Source organism: Saccopteryx leptura, chromosome 5, assembly GCF_036850995.1.
Source record: "Saccopteryx leptura isolate mSacLep1 chromosome 5, mSacLep1_pri_phased_curated, whole genome shotgun sequence".
Taxonomy (NCBI): Eukaryota; Metazoa; Chordata; class Mammalia; order Chiroptera; family Emballonuridae; genus Saccopteryx; species Saccopteryx leptura.
Window position 1 is genome coordinate 92,110,004 of NC_089507.1, and position 18,354 is coordinate 92,128,357.

Sequence of the window (18,354 nt, forward strand, 5' to 3'; positions counted from 1 at the left end):
CAAAATAATTTTCAGTTTTTAAAACATCTGATAAAAAACAATGCTAATGATTCACAATCTTTCCTTTGTTTACCTTCTCAAATAACTGTTTAGTAGATAATTGAGAGTAAAGGAGAATTAAGACTGAAAAATTACAAGGTGCTGCTATAACATGTTAATGCAAGCCATCCAAGAACTATGTTAGAGTGTCTTCCATCTCAAAAAGTTTATATTCGTAAAAGAAAATGTTGGTCCTGACATTCTAGGACCGTGATGGTGAAACTTTTTATAAAAACCGCCCACTTTTGCAGTGCTGGTTAACCTGGTTCCTCCCGCCCACCCACTAGTGGGCGTTCCAGCTTTCATGGTGGGTGGTATTGGAGCAACCTAACCGTGCCATGATTGGCCCAGGTTGATCAGCACTGAAAAAGTGGGCAGTTTTTATAAATGGTTCGTCATCACAGTTCTAGGAGCTTCTAACTTCCTAGAACACTAAGAGATATAAAGAAATAATATAGCTAAGAAGCAACTGGATTTTGAATAAATCTTAAGCTTTTCTGATATTCAAGTAAAGGCAAGTATTTGTCTCTTAAGGATTATTGTAAAAAAGCTCAGTCAATAAACTCTACTGGAAGTCAGAGCAGATGTTTGATACAATAGTCAGGAATGTCACCACGATCATTTCTAAGTTTGCAAAGGAACTTTGAAATGGTATTCAGGGTAAGTATGAAAGAATAAAAATTAAGCATTAAATTATCAAAAGTTAATTTACATTCTCTTTAAGCAATTCTGAAAAGCTACACTGAATAGAAAAATAAAAATAAACAGTTAAGAAAGATATATCAATTTAATTAAAAAAACTTCCCAGGTAGATTTGAATATTTGCCTATCTTTTTTTTAGCATGTGCAAGAGAGGGGGTAGCGGGGAGAGACAGACAGGAAGGGAGAGAGATGAGAAGCATCAACTAGTAATTGCAGCACTTTAGTTGTTCATTGATTGCTTTCTCATAGGTGCCTTGATAGGGGTAGGGGAGTGAGGGTGGAGTGGATCCAGATGAACCAGAGACCTTTTGCTCAGGCCAGGGATCTTGGGCTCAAGCCAGAGACCTTGAGCCTCAAGCCAGCAACCACGGGGTCATGTCCATGATCCCACACTGAAACCAGAGCCCAAATTCAAGCCAGCAACCTTGGGGTTTTGAACCTGGGTCCTCAGTATCCCAGGTTGACGATTCTATCTACTGTGAAATCACTTGGTCAGGCTATCTTTTCTTAATAGGAATTAGAGTAGGTTAACATTTGTAAGTGTTTACATCTTTTATATGTCAATAATAATCTATACTTGTGGAGAAGTCTGTTTCATAAAGATAGTATAAGCAAATGCTATTTTGCATAAATATTCACACACATAGATGTGTACATAAAATATCTCTATAGATCGAATACTTCCTGTTAATAAGTACTGATATATGTACAAACACATACAGTATAATTTAAATGACTGGTTGTGAGAAAAGGCAAATGTCTGATAATTCTTAATATGAGAAATAACTTGTAAACCTTGAAAAAGACAAACTATGACAGCATATGCAATTTAGCCCTGGGCATACTCTAGCAGATGCTCTGGTATGTCCTGGGTTTGAGCATAGCTCCCTCAGTCAGATCCTTCATTCCATACCTCCTGCCTCACCAGTGTAAGAATTTCCCTTTCCGATCCTGGAAACCTCACACAGTAATGACCTCCTCTAAGTCATACTGGGGTCAAGTCTTGGGTGAGATATTTCAAAGTTGGGCCAAAATTTCAATAGTTTAAATAAACAGATTAAGTCAACTTCTAAAAATAAGCCCGACTAAAGGCCCAAGGAACAAAGATTATTTTAAAAAACAATTGAATGTTTTTCTTAATTAAAATTCTGATGGTGTCTCTTTTATCTGTTTCTTTGCCTGCCAATAAACTCAGCATATTCAGGCTGACGTGTTCTTTTGAAGACTCGGTGAATGAGGCAGCAATTAACACCTGTTGTTCCCTGAACTTCCCAAGGTTAGAGTTGGTTCCTGTTATTTCACCTCACATCACACAGGCTTCAAGCCAGAACATTGCCACTGCTACACCGATTTCTCTCTCCTCTTGCTTACTCACCATCATTTCTTTATCTTAATTTCTAATGAACACTTTTAGGCCTGTAGTTAACTAAAGTTCCTGTCCTGGAAAGAATGTACTATGTTACTAGATCCTTGATGTTTTGAATGCTACATTGGAGGGTTTTGATATCACATGGAGGGTTTTGATAGTGGGGGATCATTGATATGATCCCATGGTCACTGGCTTGAGTAAGGGGTCACTGGTTTGGTTTGAGCCTCCTGATCAAGGCATCAATGAACAACTAAAGTGATACAATACCAGTTGATCCTTCTCATCTCTCTTTCCTGTTTCTTTCTTTCTCTCAATCTCACTTAAGAAAAGCTTTATTTGTGCCAATAAAAAACAATTGGACTCTGGGTTTCTCTTAACATCACCATTTTTCAAACAGAATTTAACTGACTTCTAAGGATGAGAATCAAAGCTTCCTGATTCCCTCCAAAGCCGCTATAGAAGTGCATTTGAAGTAGGATCTCACCACTAACATTCTCTCCCGACAAAGCCAGTCCTGTTTGCCACTTGTGATTTACAGGCTGTGTCTGCTATGAGGAGCTGCTGGACACATTAGTGCAGGTACTTATGAAAGGATGTGCTGTCTGGCACTGAATGACTTTTCAGAAACCCTTCTCATTCAGAACTCCTGGAACTGTTCTCCCTAAACATGATCTATCAGTGCAGAAGCCATTATGTCACCCATTCTGAAAGGAAGAATCAAAAACACAGGCTTGTATTCTAGTCCCTTCTGCAAATCCTGATGGACCATTAAAATTCTGCTGTTTCATACTTTTTTATTTCTATTTGGTTAATCTGCTTCATTAACATTTTTGTTGCAACTATAATTCCTATAATTCTGCTTTTGAGAGTGATAGAAAAAGAATGGTGGTAATTATGTTGGATTTTGTTAGTGTGAATCACTTATAAGTTGCTGAATTTTCTATTTGTCATATAGTCATTATTTATAGAAATTACTAATTATAGTATGTTTGTTTTGCTGTCCACTTCACATACTGATTTTAATATATTTATCTAAAGGCTTACTTTTTCTTCCTTATGTAATATTGAAAGTCATCAACCTCAAATCTATATTTCTCTCCACATTTTATTATATGCTTCATTTGCAGGCATTAATGCAAGTCCTAGCTCCACATCATATGGGCTAATAAATGTAAGACTGGTGTTTTAATTTAAGAGAAAATTAACTTGCTTAAATATGAGACAAAAAGAACAGAATCTTTTGTATAGTTTTGTGTTTAAGAGGTCATTAATGTATCAAGGTATTCTTTAAATTATTTAGAAAATATTTATGAAGAGAAGGATTTGTAAAAATTTAAACAAAAGAAATATAAATGAATAATATTAAATATACATCTTTTATTTCATCTACAATCTATCATTCCACTCATTTTTAAGAAAAATGTGAAATGGGGCATATTAGCATGAAAAGATTATAAGATATCTGTCCAGATATATAAATCATGGAAAAAATTTAAAAGGAGAATATCTTCCTTTCTTCTCAATAAAATGGAATGAATAGTTGAAGATTACTACATTAACAAACACTGAAAGAAGATTCAATGGCTCTTTAAACTGGTTGGCATCATTCTCCAGAATTCCTTGTCAGAGGATATGCTTACAGTTGGATTCTGGTTTTATTTCAATGCATCTGCAGTCATTAACAGAATGTTCAGTTAAAGGCTCAAATCTCAGGCTTTTCCACTATTCTGCTGTGGCAGGTGCTTATAAGTTGTTTTAAGCAAAGCGTTCACTTCCAAATAATTTGTATAAAACTTTACCACGCTGAATTTGTATGTTTATAGGTTTACTTATATCATCTTTTACATTAGACAGAAATGTACAAGATTTAAATCATGTAAAATAGGTAGCATTATAATTCTTGAACTTTTCTAAAATTCTGTTTTCTTTATTCACTTGATGAGCTCAGCTATACAATCAAAAACTGAGATAATTTACAACACTGAGTTACAAGAAAAATATTGTCTACACATCAAAAATTGTTTACAAAAATAATTTATTTTTTTAAATTGACCTACGTTAGGACAAATTTACAAATGTTGTTGGGTTCAGTTCAATGCAGCAGCTCTTAGTGGTTTGAAGTATGACAGAACATTCAAAATAGAACTCTGATTATAAAATATAACAAGAGCGTTTGCAAATTTTAACAAGCTTGCTGTTTCCATGCCAACTTCTTCTGAATCTGGAAAGCATTAAAATAATTTTCTCACAATTTATTTCTTTCCATTGTGTTATATCAATTCCCTTTCCGCAAGCGGTACATTCAGTACCAAATGAGTAGGGTATTCATCAGGGCTAGGGAGAGGCAAGGGTTAAGTAAATAAGAACATCAAATTAATATCCAAGCCTAACTGCTTTAGCAGAGCCAAAGAATCTGTTTAATCATTCAAGTCAACAAAGGTTAAGATAATAAAATAAACTTCTAAATGCTTTTCTTTTTGGAACTTAATCCATCTTGCTGAAGATGTTTTTAAGATGCTATCAGTTTTGCGTAGTCCCAGCTGTTATGAAAATTTACTTGAATACGCTGGAAAGAGAAAAGAATTTTATGAAAATAGTTAAGCAGAGCTCCTGGGTGGCTTATTGAAACTGTGAGAGCTCAGGACTCATTTAAAACCAGCTGTTGGCTGATAATGTTGAGACCAATAACCACTAAATCTTCTCTTTATCAGGGCTCTGTGTTATTTGGCAAGGTGATGGAAGCCAACTGATTAGAAGATTAATATATAGTTGAAAGATAACTTCATGGTATTTGTTCATTTTAATGCTTAAGTTTGATTAATAAATTTGCCACTATTTCAGAACAACATAATACCCTAATTTAAAAAGATAGTATTAAACACTAAAATGGCTTTGCTTATTTTTAAGGCTATGTTTTTACATCCCTAAGATAGAGAAAAGAAATATGAGCTATTATTAGTATCAAAGCCCTAAGTACCACTGTGACTCCAGGACTGCGGTTCATGATGAGGGCAGAGGCCCTTAGAAACCGGGCAAGCAACAGTCCCCTTTAATAATGAAGAGAGCTGGTGGTAGCAGCAGTGGGTGCAGACAGCAGTGGGAAAAATCTTTAAGTCTGGAGTCTTTTATACTTGACATTCAGGTTCTATTACTGAATACGAATTGTAATATAATTTTTTGAAAAGAGAGGTTCAGTTAAAAGCAAAATAAACAAAATGCCTTGCAAAACATGTAAACATAGCATTATAAACAACAGAGATTAGACTTCATTCATCTGGTTATCTTAAAGAAAAAATAAATCACTAATAGCAAATATACCAGGATCTTAATTATACAATTTTAAAATTGATGCCATCGAGCTGGGAAGCACAATTGTACTGTAACAGGGGAACTGGGTAATTCTGAGGTCCCTTGGGTCAGGTCAGCATCGCCTTTCCTCCCTTTGCTCCATGTAGACAAGTTCCAGGGTATTACTATGTACATTCATTCATTTGTTTTTTGGAGGGTTGACAGTGCACGAGTTATAAAGACTGAGATGATCATGATTGCAAAGAAGAAAAGTGCAATTAGTTTGCATTTGTATTTTGTAGCTTTTCAGTCTGATTCACAAAGGTATAGAATCTTAAAGTTGAGAAGGTTCTAGCAGCCTACAGAGGCAGCCTGTCATTGTGGAAAGAGAGCAGGTCCTTAAGTCTGGATTTGGGTTCCAGCATTGACTTTTGGCAGATATGTAGGAAAGAATGGGGCCAAGTCACTTAACTTGTTTGAGCTCAATCCTCATCAGAAAAAAAAAAAGGTTATGTTAATATTTGTGTTACTAACTCATAGAGTTACTTTTGAGGAAAAATGAGACAATATATTAAAAAATGTAATCTGTCAATTCCTAAACTCAAATCCTGACTGTGCCACTGACTGGCATTGTTATCTTGGGAAAAAATATTTCAACATTCTAAATCTTAGCTTTCTCATCTATTAAATGGAAATAATAAAAGTATTTTGTAGAGCTATCGAAACAAGTCTTCATAGAGTGTTTGGCATATTTTAAGGAGAACTCAATAAAGTTATTTATCATCATTGTTAGTATTTCTGTACTGTTTCATTTTGAGTTTGATGACTATAATAACTACCTTATTGATAGGAAGCAGCCTTATCCACTGGGAACAGCACAGACTAGAGGCTGAGAGAGCTGAATTTGAATCCCACTTCTACCACTTACAAACTATGTCAGCTTGGGCAAGGTACCTCACCCCAGATTCCTCCTGTGAAATACGGAGAAAATAATCAGCTATGGCCTATTGAGAACTTAGTACAGATTTCTCATATGTTATTTTGTTTCATCCTTATCAAGAGCATAGAGACAGATAGTGACAGAGTTAGAAGAGAATTTGATTCTTGCCCAGCCTGACCCCAGCCCATGTGGATATAGTCATTCCACTGTACAGGATTCACTTTTCCGGTTTTTCTTCCCTGATAACCTACCTTGCTGAACTGAATAAGGCTTAGAGATGATGTGGGCAACTTACCTAGAAAGGTGTTCAGCAAGTTATAAGATTCTAAGTAATTAGCAGTTATAGTTATTATGTGAGGCATTATTTCCTAGTCCAACATTCATTCAGTCTAGGAATGCCTCTACAACTCCCTTATAGCAGGCTTCTAATCTCTGCTTGACGACAGGGTAAAGTTATAGCCTCAAAACTTTAAAATACAAACCTACAAAGATGAAATTTAAAAACACAAACATGGGCATGGTGAGTGACAGCACAGAAAAAGCACCATCCTGACCATTTAGTCTGAAGGCATCACTGCCGAAGCACAATGTTTGACTGCAAAAATGAACTGAAGGTTAATGGCAAATGTGTAATGACATCTCACCATGAAGCAAGGAGGGAAGTGAAATTCTAATGTCAGGATGTATTCAATATGTGAAAATCTAACATTCAGTGTCTTATAGAATAAAACTAAATTTATCTATGGTTGTTACAGTATACCTAAAATTGTACACTCAAAATTGGTTAAATGAATACTGACAGAAAGCTCATGCCAAAAAAGTTAACTCACTTATTTCTGCATTAAATCATATGCCATCAACAGTATTCAAAGACAGTCAACTTTCCTACCATTCACCTTTTAACTTCTTACAACCTTTCACTTTCACTACTTAACAAAATGCATTCTCTTAATATCCCCATGACTCCAGAATACCAAATCCAAAAGCTTTTTATAGATTTCATTCCTATGGTTTTCTTTTTTAAGAATGTTTTGTACTCCTCCCTTCCTGAGGACTACTTTGAGTAGTCCTTCCTCTAGTGCTCCAAGATGGCAGGGTCCTGGTTTCTCACTGAATATTCACTATAGCTGATACCCTTTCTTGTCCCACTCCATAAATGTGGAGTATTTCTAGGGTAGTTTTTGCTTCCATCTTCCACCTATTTTGTAGTCCTATGGTCTCAATGCTCACTGTGTGACAGTTCAACTGTGTAACTTTTACGTCCAGTTATGACACCAACTCAGATTTTTTTATCTCATGTTTCCAACTGTTTGTTACATTATTCAAGTAAAAGATATATAAAGATTATAAATTCACTATAACTAAAATTCAACTCGTCTATTCTCTTGACTTTGTTCTGACCAAGTTTATCAAGCAGAGCCAGAAACTGCAGACCTATTTTTACCATGTTTTCAACTTCAGCCTTTAAATCCAATCAGCACCAAGACTTGTATTGAATTTTCACCTCAGTATCTTGCAATTTTACTCCATAGCTTCTTTTTAATTTTTTTAATTATTTTTAGTTTGAAATTAAATTTAATAAGGTGACATTGATCGATAAGAGTACATAGGTTTCAGGTGAACATCTCTATAGCATTTGAACTGTTGATTGCATTGTGTGCCCACCACCCAAAGTCAAATAATTTTCTGTCACCATATAATTTATCCCTTTTTACTCCTTCCCCTCAACCCTCTCCCTCTGGTAACCACTTCACTTTTGCCTATGTCCATGAGTCTCATTTTTATATCTTACCTATGTGTGAAATCATATAGTTCTTTGCTTTTTCTGTTTTACTTATTTCACTCAGTATAATGTTCTCAAGGTCCATCCATTTGTCATAAATGGCAATATGTCATCAATTCTTATGGCTTTTATTTTTTTTCCTAACCTTAACTTGGCCACTATTCCACCCAAGGCCACAGACCCTGGACATAAATACAGATCAAATTCACCTTCCACCTTCTGCTCCAAGACTTCTTTCTTATCGATTCATTCTCTGCTGGTGTCATGTCTGGTATTCCTTCTTTGTCCAGGTTTTTGTTTGCACTATGGCGTACCCTACTGGTGAGAGGACCCCACTTTTCTTTTCAACCCCATTCTCCTTGGCTCACTTCCAGCTTTGACCTAATTAAGTGACATGGTCTGGTCAATGAGATATGAGCAGAAGTATACTATAAAATTCATGGGAAAAATTGTTTTCTTGATATGGACTCTTTTCCCTTTATCTACTCTGCTGACATATATGTAGTTGTGATGGCTGTACTTAAAGTGGACTTCTTAGAGCATGATTGAAAGGCCAAGAGATTTGCAGAGATTTTTATAGTAACATCATTGACTTATATAAATAACACCGTCAACTGCCTTCTTCTCTGAACCTCTTATTATGTGAGAAAAATAAACTAATTCCCATAAATACATGGTGCTTTTCTCCAACATTTTGGTGACTCCTTTGCAATTCCTTCTTTGGTTTACCAGTGTAGCCCCTTCCTACTGTGGAGCTTCTCATCCTGACACTGTACTTTCTGCTCAGCACAGCCCCTTACCTCTAATGGTACCTGCTGTTCCAGACTGAGCCAGCCCATCCCTCTGCTCATCTTGTCACTGAGGACTGGATGTTGTCCTTACAGTTCAGATTCTTATGACTTTGTCCTGATGGACTGATAGAGTTTCTGGGTCTCCCTGGTCTCCCTGCTTTCAGTTTCTTCCAGTTTCTTTTTGTACTGAACACTATTACCACATGGACAAAAAAAAGGGGTTCTGTTATAAATCTGTCAAATCTAATGACTGAAAGTAATCTTAAAGGGTGACCTGCTGGACCAGGCGGTGACGCAGTGGATAGAGTGTCGGACTGGGATGTGGAGGACCCAGGTTCGAGACCCCGAGGTCGCCAGCTTGAGCACTGGCTCATCTGGTTTAAGCAAGGCTCACCAACTTGAGCTCAAGGTCGCTGGCTCGAGCAAGGGGTCACTCGGTCTGCTGTAGCTCCCCAGTCAAGGCACATATGAGAAATCAATCAATGACAAACTAAGGAACCACAATGAAGAATTGATGTTTCTCATCTCTCTCTTCCTGTCTATCTGTCCCTATCTGTCCCTCTCTCTGACTCTCTCTGTCTCTGCCACAAAAAAAAAAAAAAAGGTGACCTGATCATAAATTCCTAAGTGGGCAGGTCATGGTGGATAGTAACATCCCAGCCCTATAAAAGGTTTATCTTTGCTTTAAACAATACTTGTCATTGTGCATCTAGGTTAACACACCTTTGAAATGCCAGAGTAATCCTCTTTTTTAGACCCCTTAGAGGTGTAATCACAATCAAGGGAGCACATATTCCTGTTAACTGTCCGGTAATTCAATCACAGAGATTTCCCTATCCTTGTTTTCTCCTACCTTCAGGTATTCCTCTTAATGTATTGTAAAGCCAGTAGCCACAGCCACCATCACAGCTGCCTGGCCCATGCAGGTTCGCATTGGATTTGAGCAGATGGTAATGAAACAACAGAGCCACAAACTGGTGGGCCATTATCTTTAATCCTAGCTTGCACCCGGCGGGCAAGTAAAAACACACACTGGGCTCCAAAACCCACTCATTCAGTGCTCACAAAGCTACTGACTTATCCGAGTTTCCTAGAATCAAGGTTTCTAGCTCATAGACTTATTCATCTCTGTTCCCCATCTCCTTCCTTCTCCCTGCACAAACTCTGCACTAACTGGCTTCTCTCTCAGCACTCGCCATCTTGGCTACCTCTCCTCTCCTCCATGTGGCCTTACTGTGCTCTCCAACCTGCTCTCTGCTCTAATGCTAATCTCAGGAACTGAGAGAGAGAGCAACCTCCTGGTCTGCCCCCACTTTATAGTGCAGAAATCAAAATCTTTAATCCAATATACAAAATAGGGAAGTCTCTGATACAAAGTCCACCCCACATCAAAAAGGGTGGGAAAGGCTTAGTCTTAAAACCAAGCCCCAGGCTATGAGGATCCTGCCTGCCCACAGCCTGCCCCCAACACACATTAATATTTATATAATTACGCTGATTCCAGGCATAAGGGCAACTAATATCATCACCTGGGAGATGGGCTTCCACGTGGGCAGTGCTATCTTTAACAAAATGAGCATAATATATTTTATCTGCCCAACATGTATCCTCCTTAATTCCAAATATATAAAATGAATCACAGAACTGTCATTCTATGGAGATTTGAGAATTTACTTATAGGCATGTTGTCATTCAGGCTCAAATAAACTCTTATAAAAACCCCCTACAGGTTTGGACATTTCTTACATTGACAACCAAAAAGATTTATATAAAGAACATTTGGTAATAACACCAAATAGTCTGGTGGTGATATATAGCAAATGATGTAATAAAAAATCTTCAATGGCTCCTAATTGCCTACCACACTAAATATTCAAAATGCTCCATAACATAACTTTGATAAAAAGTTATGGCCTGACCTTAAGGCCTGACCTGTGGTGGTGTAGTGGATAAAGTGTTGACCTGGGACGCTGAGGTCACTGGTTCAGAACCCTGGGCTTGACCGGTCAAGGCACATACAGGAAGCAACTACAACAAGTTGATGCTTCCTGCTTCTCCTTTCTCTCTCTATCTTTCCTCTCTAAAAATCAGTAAATAGAATCTTAAAAATAACTCAGATATAATTTTTCTATATTTCTAGTTGGTAAATGGAATCTAGTTCCCTAAATGAATCCTGTCATTTATGTTTTTTCTTCCTCCTGGCACAGGTAACATCTTGCTCTTAATCTTATCTTCTAAAGATTACCCATTTATGAAGTCTTAGCTCAAGTGACAGCTCTTCCAGTCTCCAGTTAGATGTTTACCTGAAACTTATGTGTTTTTATGGACCAATGGCATCCCCTTAAATTTAATTTCTAAATTAAAAAGTAAAGAAAAAAGAAATTCAGAGAAAAAATAAATTGAGTTGGAAGGAGGACTGTCAAAAAATAATAAAATGGAAGAACGTTCACTTTTCTAGCATCTTTTGGCATAGCTATTTATTGCATATAACATATACTCAGCATAGTTTTTTTATTCAGGTACTCATGAGATGATCACATCCTTGAGGGCAAAATGATGCAATAATATTTTATTGTAACATGCAACAAGTATTTATCAAGTCCTTATTGCCCTATGAACAAGGCAGACCAGGTACTTACATTATGTTTGGTGAATAACAGGCAAATAAATAAATAAACAAATAGGATAATCTCAGATTTAGACTGTATAGTCAGCAAAGTTCTCCATAAGGAGGTATCTGAGATGAAATCTCAATGATAAGAAGAGCCCAATCATAAGAAGACCTGAAGAGCAAACAGAAATTCATCATCAAGTTAGGGGTGAGTGTGGTGTATGTGAAGGAGACAAGGAAGACAGTTTGGCTGGAGCACAGTGTGTGGAGGGGAAGACCAGTGTGAGATGGGTTGATAGAGGTAGGCAGGGGCCAAATCTAAATTAAAGTGGTTTGTATTTCATTCTAAGGTTTAAAACATTGAGTAGTATGATCTAATTTACAATGTAAAATGATCTCTCTGGCTGCTCTCTAGAAAATGGATTATATAGGCTTAAGAGCGGAAACAAGATGAATTGGAAGACTATGACAGTAATCAGGAACATAAGATGATAGTAGGTTGAATTTAGTGGTAGAGAAGAGAGAGAGAAAGAAGTCAACACATTTATAGTCTCTATAGTATTATGCATGGTATCTTGAACATGGTAGATGCTCAATCCATATTGCTAAATATGCATCCAAGATTTGAAGATACTTTCACCTTAATCCTTAATATTAATATTATATTTTTCCTGCTTTGATCCACATATTATACCTTCTTATATTCCCGTTTCACACTTGGGGAGCAAAGGGAAATAACAGAACTTCATATTCAAGGAAACAGGATAGATCCCATAAACTGAAATGATGGAGGGAAATGAATTAGTGTAAACAAATGAGAACAAGTAGAATTCATATACACAGGATAAAAATGTTCAGGATATTCAAATACAAAGATTTACATTTTTTAAATGGAGAGTTTCTATCAACATCAGCTAGAATAGTATGCCTGTAGAAGATATGAGTAAAATTAATTTTAATTAAAGACTTTTCTAGTCCTAAATTACTTTGATTTATCATATTAGGATAATAAAATGAATGTTTTATATTCATTTAGTTTATAAGTAATAAGTAGCTGATACTGTCTTACTAGAAAGAGGTATTTATAAAATTCTAAGAGCACTGAATGTGACCTGCCTTGTTTCTAATTAAGAATCTGAGAAAGATAGGCAATTCAGTAGGTTCTCATTCTTTCTTGTGTACTTTCTAGGACATTTAGATTTTTACCCATGGAGATTTGTCCTACATTATTATTAATCCAATCCAAATTCCTTCATTACAAAGCAAAATCCAGGGAAAATGGGATCATTTTCTACCTACTTTCCTCCTGAAATGCTGAATAGCCCCTGAATTGTGTGAAACTTGGCCCCAGTCAGTGTGAAAACTGGCTAAAATCTGTATGAAAAGCAGTCTGGGTTCATCAAAGTAGTTCATGAACTTTGGCCAAACCTCCAAGAAACCTGGTCCAAGTCTTAGTTTGTACTGCAACATGAAACCAGGTGAATTTCACATGGTGTCAGGTTTCATCCTGAAAATTTGGCCTAGCTTTATAATCAATCATCACTTTTTAGAACGATGAAAGCCAACACACCTTTTTGAAAATGAGGACTGCATGCATACTGATGACAGCTAAACTGTGAACCACCCCTTCACTTCCTCTGCCAAAAGAAGATTTCTCAGAATGGAAACAGTCTCCCTCTTACCTGGAAAGGGCAAGTTGAGTGATTTTGATATTGCGTGTAGAAAGAAATGAGACTCAATACATGGAGACATGCCATGCGAAATAATCACCACATCTTGAGTAAGTGGTTCTACTCTAATCATTTAAAGTTATTAGAATTTTACTCCATCCACATTCATGACATATATCATAATGTTTAATCTCCTTGACCATAAAATGAGCTTTTACCTTGAAGCTAGTCATCAGCTAGATAGAATAACTGCCATGAGAAACAAAATGCTCTGAAGTATAATCATTTCTACATAAAGAATGGCTGAAGAATAGCAAGGAAAGTAAATCACAGCATAACTTTTATGTAGTTTAATCAACATGAGGAGAAAAGACTACACACTTTTCAAATTTGCATTGCATCCTTTGCAATAAAACCTCTACTGTAATACACACATATTCAATAATTACACAGTGACAAAAAAATCCTACACAATTGTATTTCAACCTGAAAGTTTTAAGTGTGCTTTTCCACTGTAAAAAATTACTCTCTTCAACCAAATACTCACTTTTGAGGTTAGTGACATGAGAAAATTGAGAGGTATGTCTGAACGGAGCCACTACATCATTGGAACAGTATGTCTGAACATTTGGGTAATAAGGCACAGATGTGGAGCAGAGGACTTGGCACTACCAAGGTAACAACAAAGCATTCACCATTGTGTTATAATGGTTAAAAGAGCCACATTTGAGAAGAATAAAGAATGCCCCTCCTCCCTGGAATGCTAAATTGTATAACACCTTTTATCTGCTTAAAAATCTATAAAAAATAAGAAATTCAAATAAGTATTATGCAAACATGATGAAGGATAAAAAATATAAAATACATTAATATTTTCATCTATAATATATCATATTTATGCAATAGCACATAAAGTTTAACTGCAGAAAAGGCCAAATTCAATAGGAATTCACATGGCCTTTATGTTGCAAAACACTGTACACAGTTATAAAGAACCTAATAGACACTGGAAAGGTATTGTTGACTTTTAGGAGTGATATGGCCCATAATGAGTAGGGCTAATTACTGTAGAATGTTCTGTTTACATTTATCAAGTGAAGATAACTCAACAGTGTATGCACACTAGTTGTTATTAGGGTATTTCACTTACAAGTAGTACAGTATTTTTGCCAGCCGTTACTAAACCATGCAACACAGAGGCAGTTATGAAGCCAGGGATACTTTCATTCAGTAAGTTTGGAGCTGGGAATGAATTTTCTGCTCGGGATTGGAAGAGCACAACTTACCCGAGGCCCCTGGTCCCCTTGTTCTCCCTGTACAGTAGACAGATGAGATGAGAGTGTTAGCACTAAGTCTGTAAGTGATGTTCATTAAAAAGATCAAAATAAAACATAGTATAGGTCATGTCAATAGGAAATTCCACTAACTTGATTTGTTTCTGCTATTCATTATCTTACCTTATCACCTTTTGGACCAGGAGGGCCCTGAAGAAAAGAAAAAGAAAAAAGAACTTTAGTTTAAAAACAAATTTTAAAAATTATAGCTTGAGAGATGAGGATGAGCTAGGCTTCATTGCAAGATTCATGGAAAGGGCACAGAGCTACAACTGTCAATGAGGTTTTTCAAGAAATTTTGGGATATAAGCTATAATTATAATATGGTTAGAATAATGAAAATTATATACATGGTATAATGGTGTGTCTATAAATATACATAGACACGCAAGCACCCACAGAAAAGCACATCGTGAGTATATTATATGCTGAATAAATTTTCACAAACTGACACACCAATGCAAGTTGAACTAGCTAAAGAAACACAGAAGCACCCAGTGGTAGGATTCAGCCAGTTTGTACCGGTTTGACAGACCGATACCTAATGTTTTGTTGAGTTCAGCGAACTGGTTGTTAAAATGGCACCTGTAATCAGGGTTCTCTCTGAGGTGGGCGCCTGGGCAGCTGCTCAATGTGGAAATCACAAATTTACATTCCTCACTCTTTTTTAATGTTCATCTGTGCAACAGCGTATTCTAAGTGCCAGTAGTAATGTTCATTCTGTCCATAGGTGAAAAAAACTGCAAGTGAGGATGCCAATCATGAAGCAATATGGAAATACCTTAAATAAAAGTTTTATTGTTTTTTGTCAGGTATTATTTAATATTTTTTCATTATATTTTAAAACACTTTCTCATAACATAATCCAGTTTTGTGTACCTCTTTTATTGTTCTTATTTAAGTATTAAATGCATGATATAATAAACTACCTTTCGGCATATCATTTTTTTATACTTAAATAAGTATATTTAAGTCATTAGGGCAGAGAACCAGTGGTTAAATTATTTGAATGCCGCCACTAGAAGCACCTATTGCAGCATTGCCTTGTCACTGTTCTCCACCAGCAGTAATCACCGTTTCTGACTCCTGCAGAATAGGCGGGTTTATGTACTTTATATAAATTGAATCATATAGTATGTGTCTGGCCTCTTTTGCTCAATATGCATGAAATCCATTCATAATTTTGTTTTTAGCTGTAGATCACTTCCTCCTGCTTTATAATATTCCACTGTGTGAATAAACCATAATTTATTTACTCATCCTACCGTTGATGCCCATTTTTTTCCCAGGAGTTTATAGGTCCTATTACAAATAGTGCTGCCATAAACACACTGAAGCAAATGTCTTTTGGTTAAAAATTGTATGCATTTCTTTCTTGTGTGTGGGATGACATCTTAGCAAGTGGTACTCTATGCACTTCTTTTCAGTATATATCTAGGAGTGGAACTGTTAAGTTATAGATAATATATATGTTTAATTTTAGTAGGTAGTGCCAAATAATTTTCCAATGTGAGTCTAACAATTTACACTCTCATCACCAATACTAGGTATTTTCTATCCTTTTCACTTTAGACATTCTGGTGGGAGGTGTAGTAATTTCACATTGCATTCTAATTTGCATTTCTCTAGTGATGAATTAAGTTGAACTTCTCTTAATGTATGTATTGGCCAGTTTCTTCCTTTTCCAGAAAGTGTTCATATCTTTTGCCCTTTTTCTATTGAGTTATCCTACTGATTTGTTAGAGTTCTACAATACTGTAATACTATATATTACATGTAGAGAGAGATAGAGTGCAAATTTATTTTCTTAGTTTGTATAGATACATTGTGTTTTTATTCTCTTAAAGATGTTTTTGATGAACAGATGTTAATTTTAATAAAACTCAATTGAACACTTTTTCTATTCATAGTTATCTCTTTTTGTGTTCCCATTAAGAAATCTTTGTCTATTCCAAGATCATAAAGAGGTTCATCCATGTTTATTCTAAAAACTAAAAGCTCTATTATTTTATCTTTCATATTTATATCCAGATTTATTGAAATCATTTATTGAAAATACAGCTTTTTCCCACTGTAGCACAATGTAACCTTTGGCATAAATTAGATGACCATGTATGTAGACCTTTTTTAGGAATTTCTGTTTTGTAGGACAGCTATCTATTCTTGAGACACACTGAGATTTTCTTTACCTTTGAATAAAAATACTAGCAGGAAATCCTTATTCTAGAAGCATCAATACTTTTCACCCAGCTCTTAAAAATAAAGTCATGTTTCTGGGCTCAGCCTCCGTGAGGAATCGGAACATTTCAGGGTCACCTTCAGTCTCTCACCTCCACCTTCACCTTTACCTTCACCTTCAGTGGGGTTGGGAGATAAGAAGTCTAGATGGAAAGTAAAGCCAAGTTCTAGCAAAGTACCCTCCCTAGGTCCCAGTGGGGACTCTTGTCACTTCCGGTGGGCAGGCAGACTGTTCTGCCTACTAAAATATCTCCTGTTAAGTATTAGTGATAGAGGAAGTGTACCAAATTCCCATTCTCAGCTGGGGCACTTCTTGTCATAGCTGTGAGGTTATCATGAAATTAATAATAACATCATGTCTTATATTTTATCATCACCAAAGAACCTGTTACAGCATTTAACCTTCTCCCAATTCAAAGAGGAAAGTATTATATTAATACTTTTATAGATGTCAAAAATTAAAAAAAATTAAAAACATTATCAAAGGCAGGTCTTTTGTAAATGAGTTGAAGCTAATCTGTGGGATTTTAAATGCAGTGGTTTGGGATGCTGACTATTGGAACACAGTCCTAGCACTAGATTCTCAGAAAGAATGATGACCATGTGCCTGCCTTCAGCAGGTGCTTTCTGAAATGCTCGCAACTGCACTTCCCACAGGGTCAGGAACATGGACCCTAAGATCTCAAGTTCAAAATGAGAGAAAGAGGAATTTTAGAGTAGCAGGGAGGGAAAACGGGGGCTTAAGATAATGGAATCAACTAGGCAAAACCCTTTTATCTCTAACCCAGAAAATAATTTTGCCAATAAAAAGGAGAAGCTAGGAAAATTATTTTTAAATGTTTTCAGTGAATTTTTAATATTTTTATTAATGTTTTCAGTGAATCAAGTAGTGACTAATTAGTACAATCTGTGTGCCTACCTCTGTAGTATTAAATTTGAGGAATTTATTTGGTGAAATGAAACACAAAATATTCACAAATACTCCATAAGTAGAATTTTATTCTTGGTGGGACTAAAGGCATCCCAAAGAAAAGAGTGAGGCCCTGGCCGGTTGGCTCAGCGGTAGAGCGTCGGCCTGGCGCGCAAGGGACCCGGGTTCGATTCCCGGCCAGGGCATATAGGAGAAGCACCCATTTGCTTCTCCACCCCCCCTCCTTCCTCTCTGTCTCTCTCTTCCCCTCCTGCAGCCAAGGCTCCATTGGAGCAAAGATGGCCCGGGTGCTGGGGATGGCTCCTTGGCCTCTGCCCCAGGCACTAGAGTGGCTCTGGTCGCGGCAGAGCGACCCCCCCCCCCACCAGGGGCAGAGCATCGCCCCCTGGTGGGCAGAGCATCGCCCCTGGTGGGCGTGCCGGGTGGATCCCGGTCGGGCGCATGCGGGAGTCTGTCTGACTGTCTCTCCCCGTTTCCAGCTTCAGAAAAAAAATACAAAAAAAAAAAAAGAAAAGAAAAGAGTGAGAGGACACCTACCATCAAGGTTAAGAAATACAATGGATTAAAGTAGCATGTTATTCAGCTCTAGTTTGATCTTTGTTTACATTTATTGACTACCTATAGAGAGGCTGGCAATGTTCTAAGTACTGATGGAGAA

The 18,354-nt window shown here is 36.6% G+C and overlaps 1 protein-coding gene across 1 annotated transcript in view; it reads right to left on the reverse strand.

Moving 5' to 3' along the window:
- The window catches only part of COL25A1 (collagen type XXV alpha 1 chain), a 599,542-nt gene that overhangs the window by 156,372 nt on the left and 424,816 nt on the right, over positions 1–18,354 (reverse strand). The window contains exons 6-7 of the mRNA XM_066384810.1: positions 14,651–14,677; positions 14,480–14,506 (exon numbers count right to left, since the gene is read on the reverse strand). Of these exons, the coding sequence (XP_066240907.1) occupies positions 14,480–14,506; positions 14,651–14,677 (54 nt within the window). The remainder of the gene's footprint in view (positions 1–14,479; positions 14,507–14,650; positions 14,678–18,354) is intronic.